The sequence below is a fragment of the Rattus norvegicus genome, chromosome 1, assembly GCF_036323735.1.
Source record: "Rattus norvegicus strain BN/NHsdMcwi chromosome 1, GRCr8, whole genome shotgun sequence".
NCBI lineage: Eukaryota > Metazoa > Chordata > Mammalia > Rodentia > Muridae > Rattus > Rattus norvegicus.
Window position 1 is genome coordinate 215941748 of NC_086019.1, and position 23354 is coordinate 215965101.

At 47.4% G+C, this 23354-nt stretch overlaps 1 protein-coding gene across 6 annotated transcripts in view; it reads right to left on the reverse strand.

Annotated features, from left to right (window-relative positions):
- Positions 1-3810: 3810 nt before the first annotated feature.
- Incenp (inner centromere protein) overlaps positions 3811-23354 on the reverse strand; it is a 71690-nt gene continuing 52146 nt past the window's right edge. For 3 of the 6 annotated variants that reach the window (XM_063286935.1, XM_006231025.3, XM_063286938.1), the window contains 14 exons: positions 21020-21071; positions 19888-19945; positions 19653-19767; positions 18631-18682; positions 18098-18212; positions 17892-18026; positions 12293-12402; positions 12100-12220; positions 11641-11760; positions 10444-10694; positions 9229-9307; positions 8955-9059; positions 8350-8500; positions 3811-7053 (listed from right to left, as the gene is read on the reverse strand). In XM_063286935.1, coding sequence (XP_063143005.1) covers positions 6860-7053; positions 8350-8500; positions 8955-9059; positions 9229-9307; positions 10444-10694; positions 11641-11760; positions 12100-12220; positions 12293-12402; positions 17892-18026; positions 18098-18212; positions 18631-18682; positions 19653-19767; positions 19888-19945; positions 21020-21071 — 1658 coding nt within the window. In that variant the 3' untranslated portion in view covers positions 3811-6859. Of the gene's footprint in view, positions 7054-8349; positions 8501-8954; positions 9060-9228; positions 9308-10443; positions 10695-11640; positions 11761-12099; positions 12221-12292; positions 12403-13574; positions 17414-17891; positions 18027-18097; positions 18213-18630; positions 18683-19652; positions 19768-19887; positions 19946-21019; positions 21072-23354 lie in introns of those variants that run through there. The other 3 variants (XM_063286932.1, NM_001106335.1, XM_063286940.1) reach the window with 3 other exon arrangements.

Here is a 23354-nt window from a genome sequence, read left to right on the forward strand (position 1 = left end):
TATAAAGTACCTCGGTGTGACTTTAATCAAGGAATTAGAAGATCTGTACAATAAGAACTTCAAGACTCTGAAGACAGAAATTGAAGAAGACCTCAGAAGATGGAAAGATCTCCCATGCTCATGGATTGGCAGGATTAATATAGTAAAAATGGCCATTTTACCAAAAGCGATCTACAGATTCAATGCAATCCCCATCAAAATACCAATCCAATTCTTCAAAGATTTCGACAGAACAATTTGCAAATTCATCTGGAATAACAAAAAACCCAGGATAGCTAAAACTATCCTCAACAATAAAAGGACTTCAGGGGGAATCACTATCCCTGAACTCAAGCAGTATTACAGAGCAATAGTGATAAGAACTGCATGGTATTGGTACAGAGACAGACAGATACACCAGTGGAACAGAATTGAAGACCCAGAAATGAACCCACATACCTATGGGCACCTGATTTTTGACAAAGGAGCCAAAACCATCCAATGGAAAAAAGATAGCATTTTCAGCAAATGGTGCTGGTTCAACTGGAGGTCAACATGTAGAAGAATGCAGATTGATCCATGCTTATCACCCTGTACAAAGTTTAAGTCCAAGTGGATCAAGGACCTCCACATCAAACCAGATACACTCAAACTAATAGAAGAAAAAGTGGGGAAGCATCTGGAACACATGGGCACTGGAGAAAATTTCCTGAACAAAACAAAATTTCCTGGCTTATGCTCTAAGATCAAGAATCGACAAATGGGATCTCATAAAACTGCAAAGCTTCTGTAAGGCAAAGGACACTGTGGTTAGGACAAAACAGCAACCAACAGATTGGGAAAAGATCTTTACCAATCCTACAACAGATAGAGGCCTTATATCCAAAATATACAATGAACTCAAGAAGTTAGACCACAGGGAGACAAATAACCCTATTAAAAAATGGAGTTCAGAGCTAAACAAAGAATTCACAGCTGAGGAATGCCGAATGGCTGAGAAACACCTAAAGAAATGTCCAACATCTTTAGTCAGAAGGGAAATGCAAATCAAAACAACCCTGAGATTTCACCTCACACCAGTGAGAATGGCTAAGATCAAAAACTCAGGTGACAACAAATGCTGGCGAGGATGTGGAGAAAGAGGAACACTCCTCCACTGTTGGTGGGATTGCAGACTGGTACAACCATTCTGGAAATCAGTCTGGAGGTTCCTCAGAAAGTTGGACATTAAACTACCTGAGGACCCAGCTATACCTCTCTTGGGCATATACCCAAATGATGCCCCAACATATAAAAAAGACACATGCTCCACTATGTTCATAGCAGCCTTATTTATAGTAGCCAGAAGCTGGAAAGAACCCAGATGCCCTTCAACAGAGGAATGGATACAGAAAATGTGGTACACCTATACAATGGAATATTACTCAGCTATCAAAAACAATGACTTTATGAAATTCATAGGCAAATGGAGGGAACTGGAAAATACCATCCTGAGTGAGGTAATCCAATCACAGAAAAACCTACATGGTATGTACTCATTGATAAGTGGCTATTAGCCCAAATGCTCTAATTACCCAAGATGCACCAAACACATGGAACTCAAGAAGGATAACCAAAATGTGAATGCTTCATTCCTTCTTTAAAAGGGGAACAAGAATATCCTTTGGAGGGAATAGGGAGGCAAAGTTTAGAACAGAGGCAGAAGGAACGCCCATTCAGAGTCTGCCCCACATGTGGCCCATACATATACAGCCACCCAATTAGACAAGATGGATGAAGCAAAGAAGTGCAGGGTGACAGGAACCGGATGTAGATCTCTCCTGAGAGACACAGTCAGAATATGGCAAATACATAAATGAATGCCAGCAGCAAACCACTGAAATGAGAACGGGACCCACATTGACCAAATCAGAGAAAGGACTGAAAGAGCTTGAAGAGGCTTGAGACCCCATATGAACAACAATGCCAACCAACCAGAGCTTCCAGGGACTAAGGCTCTACCCAAAGACTATACATGGACTGACCCTGGGCTCCAACTGCATAGGTAGCAATGAATAGCCTAGTAAGAGTACCAGTGGAAGGGCAAGCCTTTGGTCCTGCCAAGGCTTGACCCCCAGTGAACTGGATTGTTGTGCGGAGGGCAGTAATGGGAGGTGTTTGGGAGGGGAACACCCATATATAGGGGAGATGGAAGGGTTAATGGAATGTTGGTCTGGAAACCGGGAAAGGGAATAACATTTGAAATGTAAATAATAAATACCCAATTTAATAAAGATGGAAAAATCAATCAAACAATCAATCAATCTGAGGCTAGATAGGCCATAGACGTAGGGAAAACTAAATACTGCTATTTTGCTAAAGTAACCTAAAATAACCCCTGGTGACATCCTGTTGTACCCACAGATCAGTCTCAACCAGCTATCATCAAAGAAGCTTCCTCCTCCAGTAGATGGGGAGTAATGGGGACACCCATAGCTAGACAACATGCAGAAGGACCTTGGGACATTTCGTCCTAAGTAGGATTTCCTCATCAAAGCCCTCCCCTCAGGATTCAGGGAGCTGTAGAGGAGAGGAGGTGGATGGATGAGAGTCAGAAGATGGGAGTCACCGGAAACCGTGTCTTCCAATCACAGCAGAACTGCCACACCAAAGAACTCAGATAGTAATAATATGCATTGGGTCTGCACAGATCCAAACCAGATGGGGGTCCCAGCACTAATAGGACAGGGAAGTGGACATGAGCTCCCATCCCCAACCAAGAAGCTGTATCCAATTAACAGCAGCTCACCCAAGTCCCACTGGACACCTAAAAATTTAGGACGGGCTCCATCTCCAGCTATGGCCAACATAAAAGGAACTCAAAGGTATTTGGGGAATACCTCTTTTTTTTTTTTTTTCGAATTTCACATTGCTTTGTTCGGCCTTTTATTTTAATTTTAAAACACTAGTGGGCTTTTACTTGTACAGTACAGTACAGTACAAGTAAAACTGTACATTCTTTACAGTTTTGGAGAGGATGTGTGTGTGTGTGTGTCTGTGCGTGTCTTTGTGTGTGTCTGTGTGTGTGCCTGCACGTGTCTGTGTGTTTGTGTATGTCTGTGTGTCTGTGTGTGTGTCTGTGTGTGTGTCTGTGTGTGTGTCTGTGTGTATGTGTCTGTGTATGTCCGTGTGTGTCTGTGTTTGTGTCTCTGTGCGTGTGTCTGTGCGTGTGTGTGTGTGTGTGTGTGTGTGTGTGTGTGTGTTGCTCTTAGTTTGTTGTTACTGCTGTTGTTTGGTCATTTCATTTTGTCATTGTCCTTTTTATCTGCCTGTTTTCTTGAGAAAGAAGGTGTGGAGTTGAAAGGGTACAGAGGTAGGGAGGATATGGAGGAAGATATGGGAGAGAAGACCGTCTTAGGAATATGCTGTATGTAAGTAACTTTTTAATTTTTAAGAAGCTTAAAAAACAATGAAATTAAATTTAAAACAGGCTGGAGAAGTGGCTTAAGGGGACTGGATTCTTTTGTAGAGGGATTCCCAGGACCTACACAGTAGCTCACAACCACTTGCAACTCCAATTCCAGGAATATTCAATGCCCTCTTCTGACCCACGTGAGCTATTTGTTGCAGGCATGTGGTACACATGAACTCACTCAAACACAGACACACACACACACACACACACACACACACACACACACACACACACACACACACACGAAAACAAATAAATAACTTTTAAAATATAAATCATTCTGCTTGACCTATTTGTCCCAACAAAGTAGACTGAAAGAGAATACCCTCACTTGGCAAAATACAAACACCATTTTCTATAATACGCCTAGACCACAATTCAAAGTTCCAAATTCTGTGAGTTTTATTTTATACACTTCTGTACACACTCATACCACTGTGAACATCAGAGGACATCAGAGGACAAGTTGTGAGAGTTGGTTCTCCCCTTCTACCATGTGGGGTCCCAGGGATTGAACTTGGGTCAGCAGGCTTGGCAGACTGGAGCCTTTACCCTGTGAGTCATCTCTCCTGCCCAGAATTCCAAATGTACAGTCTTCTGTTGGAGACTTCCCCATCCAGCCTTGGTTTTGTCTTTACAGCTATGACCACTATTCCTGAGTTTCAGAGTCCTGGTTAACTTTCTAATATATGAAGGATAAATACAGACACTTGGGTGAGAGGAGTCCTGAACTGGCTTACTAGTTCAGTTACAAGCAAATGTTCTTTGAACTTATACAGAAAATGGATAATTTTATATCCTACTCCCTGCAGTTATGATACAACTAGAGAAAGGTGGTGGTGGTGTACTTGGTGTTGGTAGTAATGTTTGAAAGGCAGGATAAGGATGACACATTAGGGTTCTTCTAGGCAACAAAACTATGTGTGCGCTATCCCTCCCCAGGATGGATAAAAACAGAGAAACAGCACTGACTTTAAAAAACAGAAATTGTGAATTTTTGTATCTATTATTCCTTCTCTTTTTTATAGCTCAAAAATTTTTTATCAATAAGAAATCTCTGGGGGTTGGGGATTTAGCTCAGTGGTAGAGCGCTTGCCTAGGAAGCGCAAGGCCCTGGGTTCAGACCCCAGCTCCGAAAAAAAAAGAACCAAAAAAAAAAAAAATCTCTGAAAAACTTTGTTGGAGGTAGTAGTAGTGGCCCACTTGCGTGTGTAATGGGAGGAGGTACACACATGCGCCGTACACCTGCAGAGGTTAAGACACCTGCGGAAGTCAGTTTCTTTCACATCTAGGTCTCCTTCATCAAACTCAGACCAGGCTTGATGACAAGTGCCTTTCCCACTAAGCTAGTCCCATCCTCCTTTAGTTTTATTTTTAGCTTTAATGTCAATCCTTCAATCAACTACGAGTTAAGCCTAGCATGCCTTATGAGAAAGAGCTGGAGGTTTTTAATATATCCAGTTCTTCCTGAGAACATGTGAGCAATGCCTGCTCCCCGCTCTGAACTACCTTCTGCCTTTGTCAAAGGCAGAGCATCAGATAAGCATAGGTCTCCTTCTAGAAGGCACACAGGTCCAGACTTAATCTGTCTTTATGCCAAAATCACTGACTTCAACAGTATCTCAACTGTGGTGTCTTATTTTGTAGGTCTGCCACAGCTAAAATTTTTAAACCCATTTTTCATAAACTTCTACCCTGCCCTCATTTAAGCCCCCCCCCCCCAGAAAGGGGGCAGTAATTGGGACTTGGTGAGGCCTCTGGAGGTAGAGAGCCAAGGTTTTTGTAAGGATTTCCACCATGAGTACAGTATCTGTCCACCTCTACTTGTCTGTGTTCATTTCCCTCAACAGTGTATTTGGTTTTCACTGAGTCTGCGAATCTTCTGTCAAGTGTAGTCCCAAGCGTCTCCAGACACTATTATCCTACCATCTTAACACTGGGGGAGGCTTGTGTGGGAAGGTCACTCGTTTTATCAGATACACTGAATTCCCTACATCATTTTCTCAAGCTTTGCATGCCGGGGACTGAACTGAGTTTTAATTCTTACCTTTCTCTTTTTGTCCTATGACATGGGCTACAAATCCACTAGATACTCAGAAAAGTTGGCATTCTAAAGTGAAGGCGGAGGAACCCCCACTCGCCATGAGTCATCCACTCGCCATGAGTCATTTGCCGTCCTTTGGTTTTCTGAGCTCTGCTAACAAGTTAGTTTGATCTTGTGGTTTAGCATAGACATGCCTTCTGGTTTCCTCAAGTTACTAGTGAGAATGCATGAAGTAAGCTGCATATTTGAGTCAACTCTGCACTGGTGGGAAGAGTCTAGACTTCGGGTTTCTGTGTTCACTGCTCCGTTTAAAGCACTACTGCATTTGTAGTTTACTGTATTTTGACCTAAAGCAATTGGCAATGGTCTTCTGAACAGGTTTCCACAGTAAGCCTGTCAGCTCCTCAGGCCACATAAATAACTGCCCTCAGAACAGAGGAGTTGGAAGTAATGGGAAAACAAATTGGCTTTACTCCAGCTGTATCCAAAATAACTGTATTAGGTTTGGCCTTTCTACCACAGGTGGCTAACCCCAGTTCTAGGAAAGAGAGCATCAGGAGCTATCAGGACCAAGGCTACCCTTCACTGAGCACTGACACAATAGCTGGTGATTTTGTGGTTTAATCCCCACACACCCCCAGCACCCAGGCCCCAGGCCTCCACCCCATTTGCAAGCATGGGTCCCAAAGTCAGCTTGAGGGGCATTCCTTTCTTGATTAGCTCCCAGCATGGGGACTTCCTCAAGTCTTTCCAATCCCCACGCAGCAAACATGGCAGGCTTGAGAAGTGGTCAGGATGAGGGACTAAGTGGCAGAGCTGTGTCACAGGACAGGTCTTTCCTGAGGAATAGGCTCCACTTACAAACGGAAAGCATGTTCAACTGCTCTTTTGGAACATGCGTGTTTCCCAGGGGTTGTCTAGCATTAGAACCTCTGGGTGGAACCCCATCTGGGCCAACCAAGTGGTCTAGCATACACTGAAGGTAAAGGCACAAACGCACTGCTGCAGACCAATACTCCATCGAAGCCTCCAGTTTTCACAATATCCACAGCAGGCTTCAGGCTATATACTTTATTAAACTACCTCACAAACACTAGAAACTAAAATTCATTCAACTGAACTGTAACAATCTATTTACAGAGTACTGCCTCCAGATTGATCAGTGCTGAACCTGGTTCTTCCCCAGGCATAAAGCCCATCCTCCAAAGAGGTCTGGGAATACCTGACAGAGAACATTGATATCCACTTGAACAATGGCAAGTCAGACAGAAGGACACCAGTCCAACACAGAAACAGACAGAAAGACAAACAGAAAGACACACATGGGCCCTGTACTGCCAAAAGGATTGAGGGCTTGCCTCATGGCTTCTTCAGGCTATAGGTTAGTCCCCACTGCTGGGGATGGTGGCTTTCAGAGGTGGTGAGTTCCAAACAGCAGAGCTGGTGCGCTTGTGGTAGCGAGTCTTCCTCTTCTTAAAGATGTCCTCCAAGTCCAGTGGGAGAATAGATCCGAAGAGCTCTAGAATGTTTGGGGGGTGGTAGTACTGGTGGACGATGGCCTGGCTGAGCTGAGTGCCTGAAGAAACCAGAGGTCTGGATCACTGCTTGGTGCTCTCTGGGAGCTTCCCTGATTCCTGCACCTACCCACAGATCCCAGCCACCCTTTCCACACCAGCATGCCTTGCTCCTACCCTATCTGCTTCTCTGGAGGCCTCTTGCCCACCTCCACCCAACAATTATCCTCTTCTAGCAGCTAAACCCAAACAACAGCTGCCAGGAGTTGTCTTAGGGCGATACTTTATTGTCCCCATTTTGTAGAAACTCGTCCCAAGGCACATGGTAGATGAATGGCAGAGCTAAGTGTGAAGACAAGCCTGTCTTCGGATCTTAAGCCGCCTTGCCTTGCTACTCCCACCAACCTCAGACTCTAAGGAAGAGCACACAGGCTAAAGGAGCAGAGCTGTGGGAGTCACAGCCCCACCAACCAGGCTGAAGAGGGCCCTAGAGGATCAGGAGAGGAACACACATCCAGGCCTTGCTCACTCATAATCATCTCAGCTGGGTCTTAGTATCACTGACTCCCTCTTCACAGATACAAAAACTAAGTAATCTAAGGCCAATTACCATCAGGTAACTTTGCAGACCACACTGACCCATGCTTGCTGTTCTCAAGTGACTTGATTTGAGTCAGTCATCAGTGACTTAGGAAAGCAAGATTCTGGTCACGATGGGATTCAAACAAGGTCAGTCATAAAAGTAAGTTGTCTTTCTGTCAAGTGCTGACCCACTGTGGGATCACATGGTGCTAACCTCTAGTTCAGCAAATCCTAAGAAGCACCCTAGCATGCCCTCCTGCCCATCCACACCTGTATAAATCTGAGACCCCCAAGACTCAAGGCAAATCTTGCTCAAGCACCAATGCCCCTGCTCGGGATCTTTCCTAGCTCTAGCATTCCAACCAAACCCTGCTACCCTCCTCAGTACTATGCTCACCCATGGGTGCTTACTTGGATCCAAGTCTCCTGAGCCATGCTGGGCCAGACTCTTCAGAAAGGACATGAGTCCATGTCAGAATACTTAGCAGCTTTGCTTACGCCAAACACAGCTACATTCAACAAGAGCAAAGGAACTCAACACCCTTCATCCTATATCCTCAGATGGGTCTTCAGGCCAGAGGAAGCCTCCTACCTCTGGGTGCATGCTCAAAGCCCAATGCTCATAAGTCCTCAGGTCAATGCCATAAGTCACTGGGCCCTAGCATGTCAGCACACCAGCCTGTACGCTGCAGCAGCTAGGCCATCACTTCCACAGCCCACAAAGGTGAGGAAGGGAGGCAACCCGAGCCTCTTCAGGAACGCTGGGCTCCACTCACCTTTGGCCCAGGAAGGGATGGGTTTCCGGGGATGGGCCTCATCATCTGTGGAGTCATCGCTATTCAGGTCCATCCCATAGTCATCCATGCTGATCTTGGGAAAGGACTTGGGTCCTTGTGGAGTCATCTGATATGAGGTACAAACAGGAGACTAGAAGAAAATCAGCATGGTCATTAGCTCCCCTCCCCTGCAATCCTGAAGGACACTCTGGCCATCTCCCTCACTTCTCAAAGAGAAAAGAAAGCTTCAGGGTCACTTTTTCATTTTAGTAAGTCGGGAAATATGAACCACTTTGTACCATGAAAACTTTCTTTCATGTTGGCATTTCCCTCCCTCAAAGATGCTTCAAGACACTCCATGACCTTCAACTAGCTTTCCACCATGAATGGTCCTTTAATCCCAGCAACTGGGAGGGTAAAGTAAAAAGATTACAAATCTGAGGCTACCCTGGGTTATACAACCGGATCCTGTCACCACAAAGAGAAAGAAGAAAAAAGAAACAGACACAAGTGACTTGCTCTTTCTTCCAGCTCTAACCCACGTCTGAGCTCAAGCAACGGAGAGTGGTGTTAAGCACCCTCGCACAGGGCAGGATGTGCCTCACCTGCACATCCACAGTCATGTTCAGTGCTTTGCCGGCGGCCACCTCCTTAGCTTTCTTTGCCTGCTCCTCCTGCAGTTGCTGCTCAGCCAGGCGCTGCTGCTCTTCCTAGGACCCAGCCAGCAACAAGATTAGATGTGTCCTTCCTCTCCTCTTGCCACACTGCTACGCCTAGCACATGTACTCTTCAGGGCTGCCTGAAGAGCATAGTCCCGGCTTCCCGATGCTCTCCGCTCAGCACAGAACCCACATGGAGTCCATTTTCCCAACACCCTACCTTCTTCTTCTTCTCTTCCAGTTCCCTCTGAAGTCGTTCCTTTTGGAGCCGCAGGGCCTTCTCTCTCTCCTGCATCTCCCTGAGGACCACCAAGAATCTGTCAGGCCAGTAGTAGGGCCCCAGCCCTGTTCCCGCCCTACAGAGGGAATCTAGGCATGGTGGACATGCCTTTAGAGAATGGAACAAGTAGAACTAGACATCAGCTTGAAGCCAACAGCTGGACTCTCCAAAGGCAAGCTTCAGAGCCTGACTTTGAAGTCAGATAGCAAACAGCCCCTCTTCCATGCCAGTGAGGTACGAGCCTCCCCATTCTCTTTTTCACAGTAGGAAGATTAACACCTCTCCTCCAGCCTGGCTATGACCACTGCATGAGAGCGACGACAGGTGAAGGAGCACTCAGCTCCGCCCACAGTGAGCAGGGGTCACCCCTACAGTCAGGAGCCTGACCTTAAACAAGTCATTTAGCCTCACTCTCAATCCAGGTTCCTCTGTAAAGCTGATTGTCTCTATGCCACAAAAGCTTTAAGTAAGGATTAAATTTTTTCAGAGTAACCCTCAGAGCTACCAACCAAACACCCCATCACTCTTCAAGGCTGGTACAACTCTCACCATGCAGCTCTGAAGCCACAATTGCATCCACCGCCCATTCCCACCCAGACTCTTTCGTGTCAATCTATATGCACCCAATACTGCCCTCCTCAGTTCTCCATTAAGCCTGTAGCCATCTCAGGAGTTGGGAAGGAAGAAGAAACAGTTGCTGGGCCTGTTGGTCTGCACACATATGTATGCACAGTCCTAGTAAATGTCAGTGAAGGGAAAACCTCACTGGGTTATCATCACCAAGGGAAGCATAGGCACCAGGACTAACGGTGCTCAATGTCCTATACTGCAATACAAACGTCCCTCATGCCCAGGATGTCTGGGTCAGGCCCATGGAGAAGTACCATCAAAGACCTTACTGTACCCACTGAGAAAAAGACACCAAAGGAGTCAGCACATTCTGCTGAAGCAGAACAAAACATGGACTAACCCTGAGCTGTTACCCCTTGAGTCTCCTACAGCTAACATAGATCCTATTTGGTGGTCCACCAGCTGTAGGCACCTGGTTTTGAAGCCAAGGGAAAGCCTACCAACCTTCAAGTGAGGAGATGCCAAGAAGCAATAGCCCTGCTGCCTGTCGCAGGACAGTAGTAAATGGCCAGTGGGTGGCCTCACCTCTTGGCCCGAAGTCGTTCCTGCTCCCTCCGTTCCTGCTCTCTCCGCTCCTGCTCCCTCCGCTCCTGCTCTCTCCGCTCCTGCTCTCTCCGCTCCTGCTCTCTCCGTTCCTGCTCTCTCCGTTCTTGCTCTCTCCGCCGCTCTTGCTCACGCTGTTCTGCCAGTCGCCTGGCCTCAGCTGCTTTGCGGCGCTCCTGTTCTTCCTCCTTCTTCCGCTGTAGCATTTCTTGATGCCGCCGCTCCTCTTCCTCCTGAGTTAGCAATGAAAGGAAGTATAGGGGCTGGAGAGATGGCTCAGTGGTTAAGAGCACTGACTGCTCTTCCAGAGGTCCTGAGTTCAAATCCCAGCAACCACATGGTGGCTCACAACCATCTGTAATGGGATCTGATGCCCCCTTCTGGTGTGTATGAAGACAGCGACAGTGTACTCATATATAATAAATAAATACATCTTTAAAAAAAAAAAAAAAAAGAAAGTGCAGGACACACAAGCCATGCCTGGGCCCTCCAGCCAAGGAGCTGCTCCTTCCCATAGCCCTAGCTCCTAAAGCACTGGTTATCACCATGACATCAGCTAGGACTGAGCGGCCAGACTCCTTGACAAGTTTTGAAAGTTATAGGCAGACAGAAAAGACATCTGGCAACAGCTGCAGCAGAACCGACAAGCAAAGGGGGATCTTGGAGAGCTAGCTGTGTGCAATAGGCAAGCCACCTGACCCAAGGGTCGGTTTCCCATCTGTAAAACAGGAAGGACAGCAGCATGGGCACCTCAAGGAGCTGCTGAGTTAACACACATTAAAACTTAAGAAGTGCCTATCAGAGCCTAGATATACCACACTGATTTGTTCCCTACAGTAGTAAGACTGCCAGTTCCAGAGAGATGGGGCCCGAGAGTGGAGTGTAAGTACAATCACCTGCTGGGCACTCGGCGTATACCAGGCCTGACACGCATCAGGGCGTCGTGCTCTCAACTGCAGCCCTATCAGCAAGATCACTCTGCTATCTGAGTAACCTGAGCAAGGTCACACAGCGAGGAAATGAATAGCAGATGTGAGGGGAAGCCTGACTCCAGAAGCACATTTCATCTTCAGACTTTGGCTTCTACAATCACCATGACACAGCCCTCAAGTCTCCTCTACAGAACGGGCCTAGCCAGCGCCAGGGCACCCGCTTCCTCCCCGCCCCCGCCTGACGTACCTGCTGGAGCCACTTGAGCCTGCGCGCCTCCTCCTCCTGCTTCCTGCGCGCCTCCATCTCTTCCATCTTCTTGGCGGCCGCCTTCTTCTTGGCCTTCTCTGCCAGCCGCTCCTCCTTAGCCTGCAGAATCCACTCACATGTGCCCTCTGAAGCAGCCTCTCACCCGGCATGCAGCATGGAGCCTGGAGCTCTGTGAGAGGCACCCCATTTCCCTACAAACCCTTCCCAGAACTCAGGACTGCTCACTCACCAAGGGTTGCTGGGAAAAGGATTAGGCTAGACTTCCTGCATTCAACTTGCCTCAGAAAAGATCGAAGCCCACGAGACGGAGGGCAAGAATACACAAGCCGCCCGGCCAACGACTTATGGAGGAGTCCAGTTTCACCTTTCAGGCTGCCACCCCTAAAGTGCTAGAGCTCCACTAAGGCCCCACCCACTGGGCCATCAGCCCAGACTCACCTTCTCTGTCTTCTCATCAATCTGAGCAAACTTCTGCTCAATCTGCTTCTTCTTTTCCTCCTTCATCTGTTCCACCCGCTCACGAGCCTGCAATACCTTGCGGAGGCGCTCTTCACGCTTCCTGTGGGCACAGCTCAGTCAAAGAGAGCCTACACAGGCTGGGGCCGGCCAGGCTGGGAGCTGGGACACTTACAGCTTCACCTCCTCCAGGCGCCGCCGCTTGTCTTCCTCTACCTTCTGTCTGCGCAGCTGCTCGGCCTCCTCCTTCCGCCGCAGGCTCTCTAGGCGCTGGCGCTCCTTCTCCTGAAGAGGGCAGGGTGCCCACAGGGATATGAATAAGGACACGCACCAACCCCAAAGGCTGCCTGGCAGCATGCACCACTCTCAACCAGACACAGTAGCAGATGCCTCTCAGGCAGACAGCCAAGCATACGCTGTGACCACCCTAGGCAAGCATAGGCATCCAGTTTCTCCCTCAGGTGGACAGAGTGCTTCCCATGAACCTGACTTGTAGGCAACACACACACACACACACACCAAAAAAAAAAAAAAAAACAGCCTCAAATTAGATGTGTGTTGACTATAATTATATAAACAGCTTGAAAGTGACTAAATATGGGACCGCATTCAGCCCCGCCATGCTGCCAAGCATGGCCACTGGAGAAAGGGAAACATGGGGAGCTTGACTGCGCTCATCCCAAGCTGCCATCCATAGGGTGTTGGACTTTAAGGAAGTGCCAGGGATGGGAAAATGCAGTCTAAGATATGGGAAATCAAAGCTGGTATTCCCTGACTCCTGGGTGGGCATCTAGTCATCACTAGAAAACCACACAGAAGTCAAAAGTGAAGTGTCGGGGTCCACAGGCCCTGGAAGAACAAGGCCAGGGGCACTGGGAGCCCTCAGGCTAAAGATAGCATCTAGCCGGGGGCCTGGGCTGTGGCCAGGAGCTCCAGCTTAGCTCATCTGCAAAGGTAGCAGTGGTTGTCTGGAATTATAGGAATCCTTCTATGGGAGACGGCGGCTCTGTAGGAGAAGGCCTTCTCCATGCTCCCCTTGGCAGTGGTAGATGAGAGACAGTCCTTGGTTCCAAACTGTTTATTAGTCCATCATAAAAATGGTGCTTACCAACTTCTCACAGTGGTCCAGAGATTAAACACCTTTTGCAGAGAGGAATATCCAGGAAGGAGAGCTTACTGGCTAAACACTCAGGGCCATCTTATTAGCATGGAGAACTCTTGTTATGTGGGAAGTGTGGTGCATGTTCCAGGCCAGGAACCTGGCAGGGAGTAGGGAGTCCCCTACCGTCTCAGTTGTGTACCTGAGTTTCCAGGGATTCAGCCTGCTCTATCTTACCAAGTTTCCTGGTAGGTCTACTGTCCCACAACTAAAGACTAAAACTGCAAAGAAAATGGCAGGCAGCTCAGAAAGTGTCAGCTAATGTTCTATTTGGAAGGGCAAGATAAAGGAGCAGCCATTTATCACTTCCAACACATCCTGGGAGTGTGAATATGCACCACTCTTTTATGCACATCAACTCTTTTAGAAGAGTTGAAAAAAATAAAGTACCATCAAATGTTAAAAGTTACACAGGCTAGTGAGCTAGCTAAAGGATGGTATGTCTTTTCCTTCAGTTTCCAAATATCTTGTGATATGCCTGTGTTAATTTTTAAAACACCATTAAGATAGCTAGTTGTACAGCAGATCAGTGCTGGCATCACTTCCCAGGCAGACCCACAAAGTCCCATAGGGACACAGTCACAGCTACATGCAACAGCCAAGATGGGGAGAGGCTCCAAACTGGCCAAGGACTAAACTAATGCTTTCCAGCACCCACATGGGGCTCGACTATCTGGAGTTCCAATTCCAGGGGCTCTGATGCATTCTCTGGCCTCCCTGGGTACCAAGCATCCATCATGCAAGTGTTATATGGTATACAGACAAAAATGCAGATAAAAACACCCATACACATAAATAATTACTGCCAGAAATTTTTAAAAGCCAATTATGTGCTATTTACAAGCAACTCACTTCAAATGTAATCATTTAGACAGGTTGTTCAGAGGCCTCAGCTGAAAGCACTGTGGCTACCAAAGGTAGCATATGACTCAACACAATTCCCATGACACCCTCCGAAAATACTCCTACTGACTAAGAACAGGTCTACGGCTGCTGAGATTCGGAATGAGGGCCGTGTGGCCATGAAACGTAGCTAAGAGCTTTCTGTGAGTAGGCTACAGACATGGCCTGGATCCCAACTGTGGCAATGGCTAAATAAACCATGTCACAATTCCCCCAAGCTTCACCATATTCTGTAACTTTTTCTATTTAAACAAAAAACATTTAAGAGAGACATCAGGAGCTATTAAAACCAAGCTGGGTTTAGAAGAACCTAAAAAGCACTGGTCTTTGAGAAATCCACATGAAAGAATGGGTGACCTTTAGTAGGCTCTCCAACCACCCAGACTTAGGAAGAAAAGATGGGAACCAAACATAATGGCACACACTTATAATCTCAGGATTTGGGAAGTAGAGGCAGGAGGGTTAGGAAGTGAGGGCCAGCCTGGGCTACTTGAGACCACTTCTTAAACAAACAAACAAACACAGACACACAGACACACACACAGACACACACACACACAGATACACACACAGACACACACAGACACACACACACACACACACACACACACACACACACACACACACACACACACGTACGTAGGGAGGGTCACACTCTTTCTCTCCCACCCTACAGTATACAAGTGCTCTCCATGGGAAAAGGTACTTCAGAAGCAAGGCTGGACGGCACCCAGTGTTCACCACCTCTTCTTCTTCTTCCAGTCAAACTCCAGCTTCAACACAGCTTGAGCAGCATTTATTATACTGCATTATTTGTAACTTGGTGCTTTAAGAGTCTGTCATGCTACAGAATCCATTTCTCCTCTGGCCTAGACTTCAAATGAGCTTTGGTATCCCCAGAGCCATGATCGAGTCCCATGAAAAATGGGAGGAAACTACAAGCTGGAAACTACAAGCTCTTTAGCCTGGAGGCCTTACATGGGCACTCTCCCTGCCAAGTATCCAAAACCTACTTTTTATGAAGCCTTGCACTCAGTGTGTGCACACTCACTCTCCAAGTCACCAAATCTCCTGAGGCTGCTTTCTTCATTTTGTAGAAGAGGAAACTCAGGTATAAAAAGAACCTTTCAACCTTGCCAGGCTACAGTAACTGAGCTATAATCACCAGAAGCCCTGTGCAGAGAACTGGGTTCCCCAAAGCAGGCAGGGCAACATGCAGGACCTCTTGGGCATGTCCATACCTCCAAGGCCCTGGTCAATATAAGAGCGGGGAGGAAGTGAATGGCCAAGTGAAGAAATAAGTTCAGATTTCTTCACTGCCAGGCATAAAAATAAGTCCAGAAGCCAGAGCGAGCTAATGAGGCTACTGGGAGACATGCTGTCACCTTGACCAACCTGAGGACAAACAAGCTCGGGACCTATGGGCCAGCTGCTGAAGGCAGAAGCCCTCCAGGTGCCTCCATGACTCTTCTCAGAACTGTACCAAGGGGCTGCATCAAGGTACAAAGCAGGAAGAAAGGTAAGAAGGTACAGAGAGCTTGGTAACCAGGCGTCCTACATGACCTGAGCAATACCGCACCCCTTTCCCGACAAAGTACTGAGCAGCTATTCTGGCTGGAGCGCCACACAACTCTTTCCTGAGAAAGCAGTGTCCTTCTCCTCCCTAGCAATTCCCTGTTTGTACTTTGTAGTCAAATGAACAATAAAATAACCTTGTTCTCAGTATAAACTTTGTTTGGGCGGGGGCTATTTACCATCTCATGCCTATGTATGACTGGGCACACATAGTGTTAAAACTATAGGATGGGGGCTGGGGATTTAGCTCAGTGGTAGAGCGCTTACCTAGGAAGCGCAAGGCCCTGGGTTCGGTCCCCAGCTCCGAAAAAAAGAACCAAAAAAAAAAAAACTATAGGATGTACAATTCACACCTACACAGGTTGAAGTTTCCAACTGTCAATCAAAAGTTTACCAGAGAAGAAAACTATCTAAACCCTGTCCCTAGCAACCAACTCCTCTTTCTCCTGGACCTACTCAGGCCTATTCTTTCCTTGCAGGCCACCTAACCTTGACTTTCACCTTTAAATAAAATTCTGAACTTGTCAAAAGGCTCAGTAGGGGTAAACACATACCATCAGCACTGATAACCTTAGTTTGATCCCCAGAATCCATTTGACAGGAGAATAAACTCCAAAAACTGTCCTTTAACTTTCTTCCAAATATACCTACCTACACACACACACACACACACACACACACACACACACACACACACACACACACGAATAAACCAGTTTTAAAGGAAAAATCCCACATTATTTGTATGAATGTCTATTTTCAAATCTTTAAACAGATGACAAGAAACTGAGCTATAGGGGGCTGGAGAAATGGCTGAGCAGTTAAGAGCACTGACTGCTCTTCCATAGGTCCTGAGTTCAATTCCCAGCAAACACATGGTGGCTCACAACCATCTGTAATGAGATCTGATGCCCTCTTCTGGTGTGGCTGAAGACAGCTACAGTGTGCTTTATATATAATAAATAAATATATCGCTGAAAAAAAGAAAGGAAGAAAGAAACTGAGCTATAGCTGGTCTAGCAGCAACCAACCAGGAGCAGGACACAGGACTGAGCTACTCCCAGGTCCCAGTCCTCCAAAGCTCTTGCTCACAGCAAGTAACCCAGCCCTGCTTAGCTCTGAGGTGCCTGGGAAGAGAACAGCTTCTTTGGTCTTGTTTCCAGATGCCACTTGCCATCATCTACATTGTAACTGCACAGCTGGACCCAGCCTCAGTTTATAGTTACCAGTCCTACCCCATCAGACATCATATCAGGGTTACTGCTGAGGTCTATGACCCAGTAAATCTCAGTGGCTCTGTGGACCAGAGACATGTCTGTTCTTTTCACAGGCCCTCAAGCCCCAGTGTTGAGAATGAGGAAGTAGATGGCTGTGGGAAGCACTTCTAGCTATAGGCTGCATAAACACTCCCAGTAGCAATGGATGGGCAGAGGGCAATCTCTACGGTAGGAGGTTGCAGAGCCCCAAAACTGTTGATTCCCACCAGTTACCCTGGTGACTCCAGTGCCTCCCACTTGCACATCTGCCTTCCTAACACTCCCACTTGCAATGTTAGTGCTTCCACAGGGGCTGTCAGCTACACAGTAACAGGACATGGTTAAGAACTAGGTGCAGCTCTGTTAAGGGACAGGGAATGGCTTTACTTACAACAAAGCTGCACTGTGGAGAGGAAACAGAAAACACCAAGAGTTAATGCCAAGTGATGTCCTATGGGGCAGGCTACACACCTATCTATGGTAGTGGGTCTACTCAGGGCCTTTCACCAACAACAAACTGCTACCTCATCTCACCCATCCCCCCTCCCAATAGTAAAGGTGTCTTCACCTGCCCTTCTCAAGTCACACCCACCATTGGTCTGTGGACACAGTAGGCAGTGTTAGGTCTGCTTAGCCAATCTTCCCACTTTCAGGCCTAGGGCTCACCAAGCAGCTGAGCTTCTGAGTCACAGTCCAGGATCCAAAAGTCAGAGCAATACCACAGAACTGAGGCAACCCTTGGCCACAGAGGCTTTAACTAGTCCAGCATCAGTGTTAGGTCTCCATATGCCCAGGACCACACTATTTTCAGTAACTTAAGGGAGCTTTCAACCCCAGTGCCCTAGTTCCAGCAAAGCACAGCCAGGGGCCGGCTCCCTTACCTTAGGGTCCACACGGAGTGGAGTGTTGCGTTTAATAAAGGACTTCATGACACTGCTGCGGGAGGCCAGAGTAGGGGTCATGAGCATCTGGTTCTTCTGCACTGTGTGCAAGAAAGTCCGGAGGGGCCGTACCACCTGCAGACCAGGGCCAGAGTCAGAATGGAGCAAGCCTGGCAGACACCAAGCAAGGGTAAGGACCCGCTCACCTTGCTGGCTGGACAGGGTGGGGAAGGGGTCTTGTTCCGGGGAGGCTGCAGCTCTTCATCCTCCAGATGCTCCTCATCCAGTTCACTCATGGCCTGCTTGTAACTGCGTTTCCTCCTACCCAGGACAGGTGGCCACATGTCATAAAAAGGAGTCAAGAATCCACCTCATACCCCTACTATATTCCATAAAAACCATCCATGCAAACACATCTGGGCTCAAGCCTCAGAACTCCAGACTTGAAGAGACTGCAGACCAACCAACCCTTTGCTGCCTATTCAGGAAAATTTAGGTGGCCAATGAAAGGTCACAGAGCCAAGGATGTAGAGGGACATAATCATTCCCAAGACAGCATCTACAGCATCAAGTTGCTTCCTCTGTTAAGTCAGAGAATCAAACAATGACACCAATCAAGAAGCAGAAGGCCTGGCCACACCCCTACATAGCCTTTCTATGCAAGGACCCCAGCTTGATTCAAGCACCACCTGCGAACCTCAGACCACAGCTGCCTACACATTCTTTTCCAGATGCAAACCTGACACTCTGGGGTGGTTCTCTGTGTCCATCTGTTTGGTCAAGCTCAGCGTCTGTGAAGAGAGAAATTTCAGTGAGGCTGTTTGAGTGATGGCAGTAGGGTATATATAATGCTGGTTTTAGGAAAGGGGTCCAGCAGCAATAGCTACATCGAGAGTAATCCCTGCTCCTGGCAACCTCAGGGTGGTCAATGGCAAAACCACCAACCTCAGTGGTAACTGGCCTTGAGCCCAGGATACTGGTCCCCATCAGATCCTCTAGCCCTTATCCCTTGACAACTATGACACAAATGGCAAGACAGCATCACTGAAGCCTTGATGCATATGCCACTCCCTCTACCACAAAAAAACTATGTACAGAAACCTTACAGGACAAGCTGCCAACTCTACTGTAATTAAACTCACCTCCCCTGGCCTTCAATTGTTACCACATGACAGAAAATGAAGTTTCTTCTCATGGGGTCATCGCACAGAGCACAGTACATCTTATTTCACACCAAGAGGAAGCAGCCTTTACTGAAAGTCTTTGCAGCAGTTCTGGCAGCTTTCAAACTGGCACAATTATCCCGACCCCTTCATAAAGGGAATGTTTTGCTAGAAACCTTACAGTGCCATTTCTTCACATCATGGAAATCACCCTCCCGAGAGAGACATGAGCCAGACTCCAGGAGCCTACTAGTAGCCTGGGAAGCCAGGCAAGGGCTCCTGACCAACTCCCCAAACCTACAGTAACCCTGCTCTTTTTGAACTAGAAGTCAGAAACAAGCCAGGAACAAGGGGCCAGGTAGGTACTCAGACCCAGCCTGTAGTTCTCCATGAATCCTTTGGAGTGGGCTTCAAGACCCTCTTCACATGACACTCTCATACCTTTACTTCCTCAGGCCCTTGCCTCTGTTTCCTAATCCACCAGCTAGACGTATTCATGTGTCACTCAGCAGCCAAAAGATCATGGCACCTTCAGGTTTATCTTTGGCCTGTCAGATCAGAAAATGGTGTACCAAGACACAGGACCAAGCCAGCTCACCTTGCTCTTCAACAGCTGTTGCCTGGCCAGTGGCCACAGGCTTCGAGGTAGGCGTACTGATCGCCATCTTGGTGGCACTGTGGGGTTTGGAGGAACATCCACTGTTCTTGGAGACCTATAGGAAGAACCAAGACTTGAAGAAGCCCACATGGATCCTGAGGCTCAGGATGGCTGTGGCACACAGCTTTAGAACTGGAAGACTCAAGTCCTGTCCATTTCTGGCCTGTGGCCTTACCTCTTGCTCCTCTACTGCCTCCTCAGGCTCGGCCACCTCAACAGGCTCCTTTTCCAGGCTGAAAGCAAAGCAGGGGCACCGTGAGAACTCTTTAAGGCCCAGTCTTCCCAACTCCTCAAGTTAGGCCCAATATTAAGTGGCCAGACCTGGACCACAAGCCAAGAGCCTAGGCTGGATCAGAAGACAGCAGCCATCACCAGTGGCTTCCTGTGTAGAAAATTATGTGACTTTCTTATTAGGAGTGTGCACGTGAGGGCGATGATGGGTCTACAGCCTTTTCCTCCCATTCTCATTTCAAGTCCCAGCCATGAGATGAACAGCTTTGTGAACCAAATTCCCATCATCATGACATACTGCTCCCCAAAACAGCAGAGCCAACAGGTCATAGGTGGCTTGGCTCTAGGACCATGAGCTATGGTTCCAGTGACACATAGAAGACAAATAATTTACCCAACTGTCCCAGTCTGTGGAACCAGAAAAGTCTCCTCTCTCTTTTTTTTTTTTTTTTTTTTTTTTTGGTTCTTTTTTTTTCGGAGCTGGGGACCGAACCCAGGGCCTTGCGCTTCCTAGGTAAGCGCTCTACCACTGAGCTAAATCCCCAGCCCCTAGTCTCCTCTCTCTTGATGCCTGCTCACTACTCACCCAGGGGCCAGCTAACCCCAAGGTATGTCCAGACGCCATTTCCTCATCTCAAGCACTGAACCTCTGCCCCAAAGTAAAGAAGGACTAGCTCATGATAGCAGAGCATGGCCTCTGAGAAGTCAGTGCCCTGGCCACAAACAATGCTAGGTCTAATCTGGAGACAGAAAGCACCCCTGAGCCCGACTACCACACCCCACTACACCTCACTTTACATGGTTGTTCTGCATTACTTACAACCATGGAACTCACACACTCAGGTGACAAGTAATACTGATGGAACGATGCCTGGAGACTTGACAGTCACGTTGCTTGCTGCCTGGTCACATGGGAAGCAAGCTAAGGGAGCATGGCATGGCTGTCAGCAGTGCGATGGAAAGATGGGATGAGGATAGGCTTAGCCTCAACTAACAACTTTCACTTGGCGGTCGTCTCCACCCCCTCCTGCATGTGCTCTGACCACTCCTGTAGAAAGCACTAGCATGGAACTTACCCAACATTCTGAGGCACTTCAACATTCAGGAGCCTCTCCAGGTAACTGTGACCTGAAGGACAAACAAAAAACAAAAGATGGATAGCATCAAAGCCAGTCAGGAACCAGGCCAGAGGTGCAGGATAGCATCAAAGCCAGTCAGGAACCAGGCCAGAGGTGCAGGAAGTGTTTGCGGGAACACGATCACTGCTCCTTTCATAGACACACAGGCCTCTCTGTGCCCTGGGTCTCTCCCATACTCATCCTCACAACCTCAATGAGGTTATTAGCTTTATGTGGCTTGCATAACAGGCACACCTCCACCTCTTCACTAGGATAGGAGTATCTTGGAGACATGTCTGACATTACACTGGGCCCCAACACAAGCAACCTATTTACTCACAGACATTCATCAAGTACCTACTATGTACTGGGCTCTGGGTCAGGTGCGAGAGCCTCGGTGGTAGGAAAACTAACAGCCACTGTCTGGTCTTTCTACCTTCCAGCATCAAATAATTTTACACAGTAAACAAGGTTATGTGCAATCACCAAGTCAAGGATGCTAAAGTCTAGATGGAGACCTGAACTGATGTGAAAGACCTGAGGAGATGAAACAACCGACCGAAAGGGAACTGGGAGGTGGTAGTACACACCTTCAATCCCCTCCCTCAGGAGGTAGAGGTAGGGGGTTCTCTGAGTTCAAGACCAGCCTGGTCTATAGAGAGAGTTCTAGAACAGCCAGGGCTACACAGAGAAACCCTGTCTTGAAAAAAAGGGGGTTGGAGGGAGGGGAGGAAGGAGGAAGAAAGTATATCCAAACCCTGGAGATACCTGAGACATTTCTGGGTGATCCACTACTCCTTTCACCACCGAACTGAAGAGTGACTTCTACCTCACTATGTTAACATTAGCCCAAACAGCACAAAAGGAAAACATGCTGAAGCTTATACCCATCAAGAACTCTGCACCATACTCCATCACTGTCACACACAGCAACACAATGCCCAGTTTCAGTTAGGAACAATGGCTGCCACCTTTAACCCCAGCACTCAGGACGCTGAGACAGAGGGATTGTCACAAGTTCAAAGTCAGCCTGAGCTTGTCTCAATGAGTTACTGAACATGTATCATACCCAAGTACTAAGATGAGTTCTTTAACTACCATCAAGTCAATGTCATTACCATTTCAGACAGGAAACTAAACTTAAGAGAAGAGGTGTACCCAAGGTCACCAGGGGGCTGAGTTACTACATATTCTGGCCCCTGCCTCCTCACCTTCCCTTATTTCAAGAAGATAATCAATTGCTCGGCTTGGAATTAGACAGATCTGCATACACACAACCCAGAAGCCTATCCATCAGCAGCAAAGGTTGTGGGGGAGGGAAAAGGCAGTGCTTAAGAGCTACAAGTTTGCTGTTATGAAAACAAATTAGTTTCCTAATTTGAAGTGAAAATGGGAAAGGAAAAGACACCAATACTGTCACCATTGCACATGCAGATTCAGGATCACTACTGGCCATCTACAACTGTTGTGGAACTGACAAACAAACCACTAAAAAGATTGAAAAGGAGGCTGCCAAGACAGGAAAGAGCTCTTTCAAGTATGTCTGGGTCTTGGAGAAACAAAAGCGGAGTGTGAGCATAGTACCACTATTGACCTATCCCTGTGAAAAGTTAAGGCCAGTACACATTCTGTGACTACCACCCAGATGTGTCAGTGCAGACGCATCTCAGGATGACGGTGCCATCCAGTGTGTTGCTGCCAATGCTGGTGAATCTCCAAGAATGGTGACCTCTGAGCATGCACTTCTGACTTACACACTGGGTGTGAAAGAGCTAACTGTTGATGCCAACAACACAGATTCTATAAAGCCATCCTACAGCCAGAAGACATAGAAGGAATTAAGGAAGTCTGTACATCCATAAAGAAAATTGGCTACCACCCTGACACAATACCATTATGTACCTTTCTGTTTAGAATGCTGACGAGCTAGAGCCAAGTGTTAAAATGTCTTGTTCCAAGGGATGAAAGGTCACCCATAAAGATGTCAGGGCCTTTGGAACCATACTGCTGGAAGCTTCAGATTGTATCCTACCACCAACTCGTCCAACTGACAAGCCTTTCCAACAGTCCCTCCATGACGTTTATAAAACTGGTAAACTGATAAACACATACAGTACAGAATATCACTCCACCATAAAAAATGAAATCTGCAGGTAAATGGATGGAACTAGAAAAGACTATATACAGTGAGATACCCAGACAGAGAAAGACAAACCTCTCATGTTCCCTTATTTGTGGCTCCTAACTCCCAATCTTCAGATCTGGGTATGCAACCTGGAGTAACTCCAGAAAC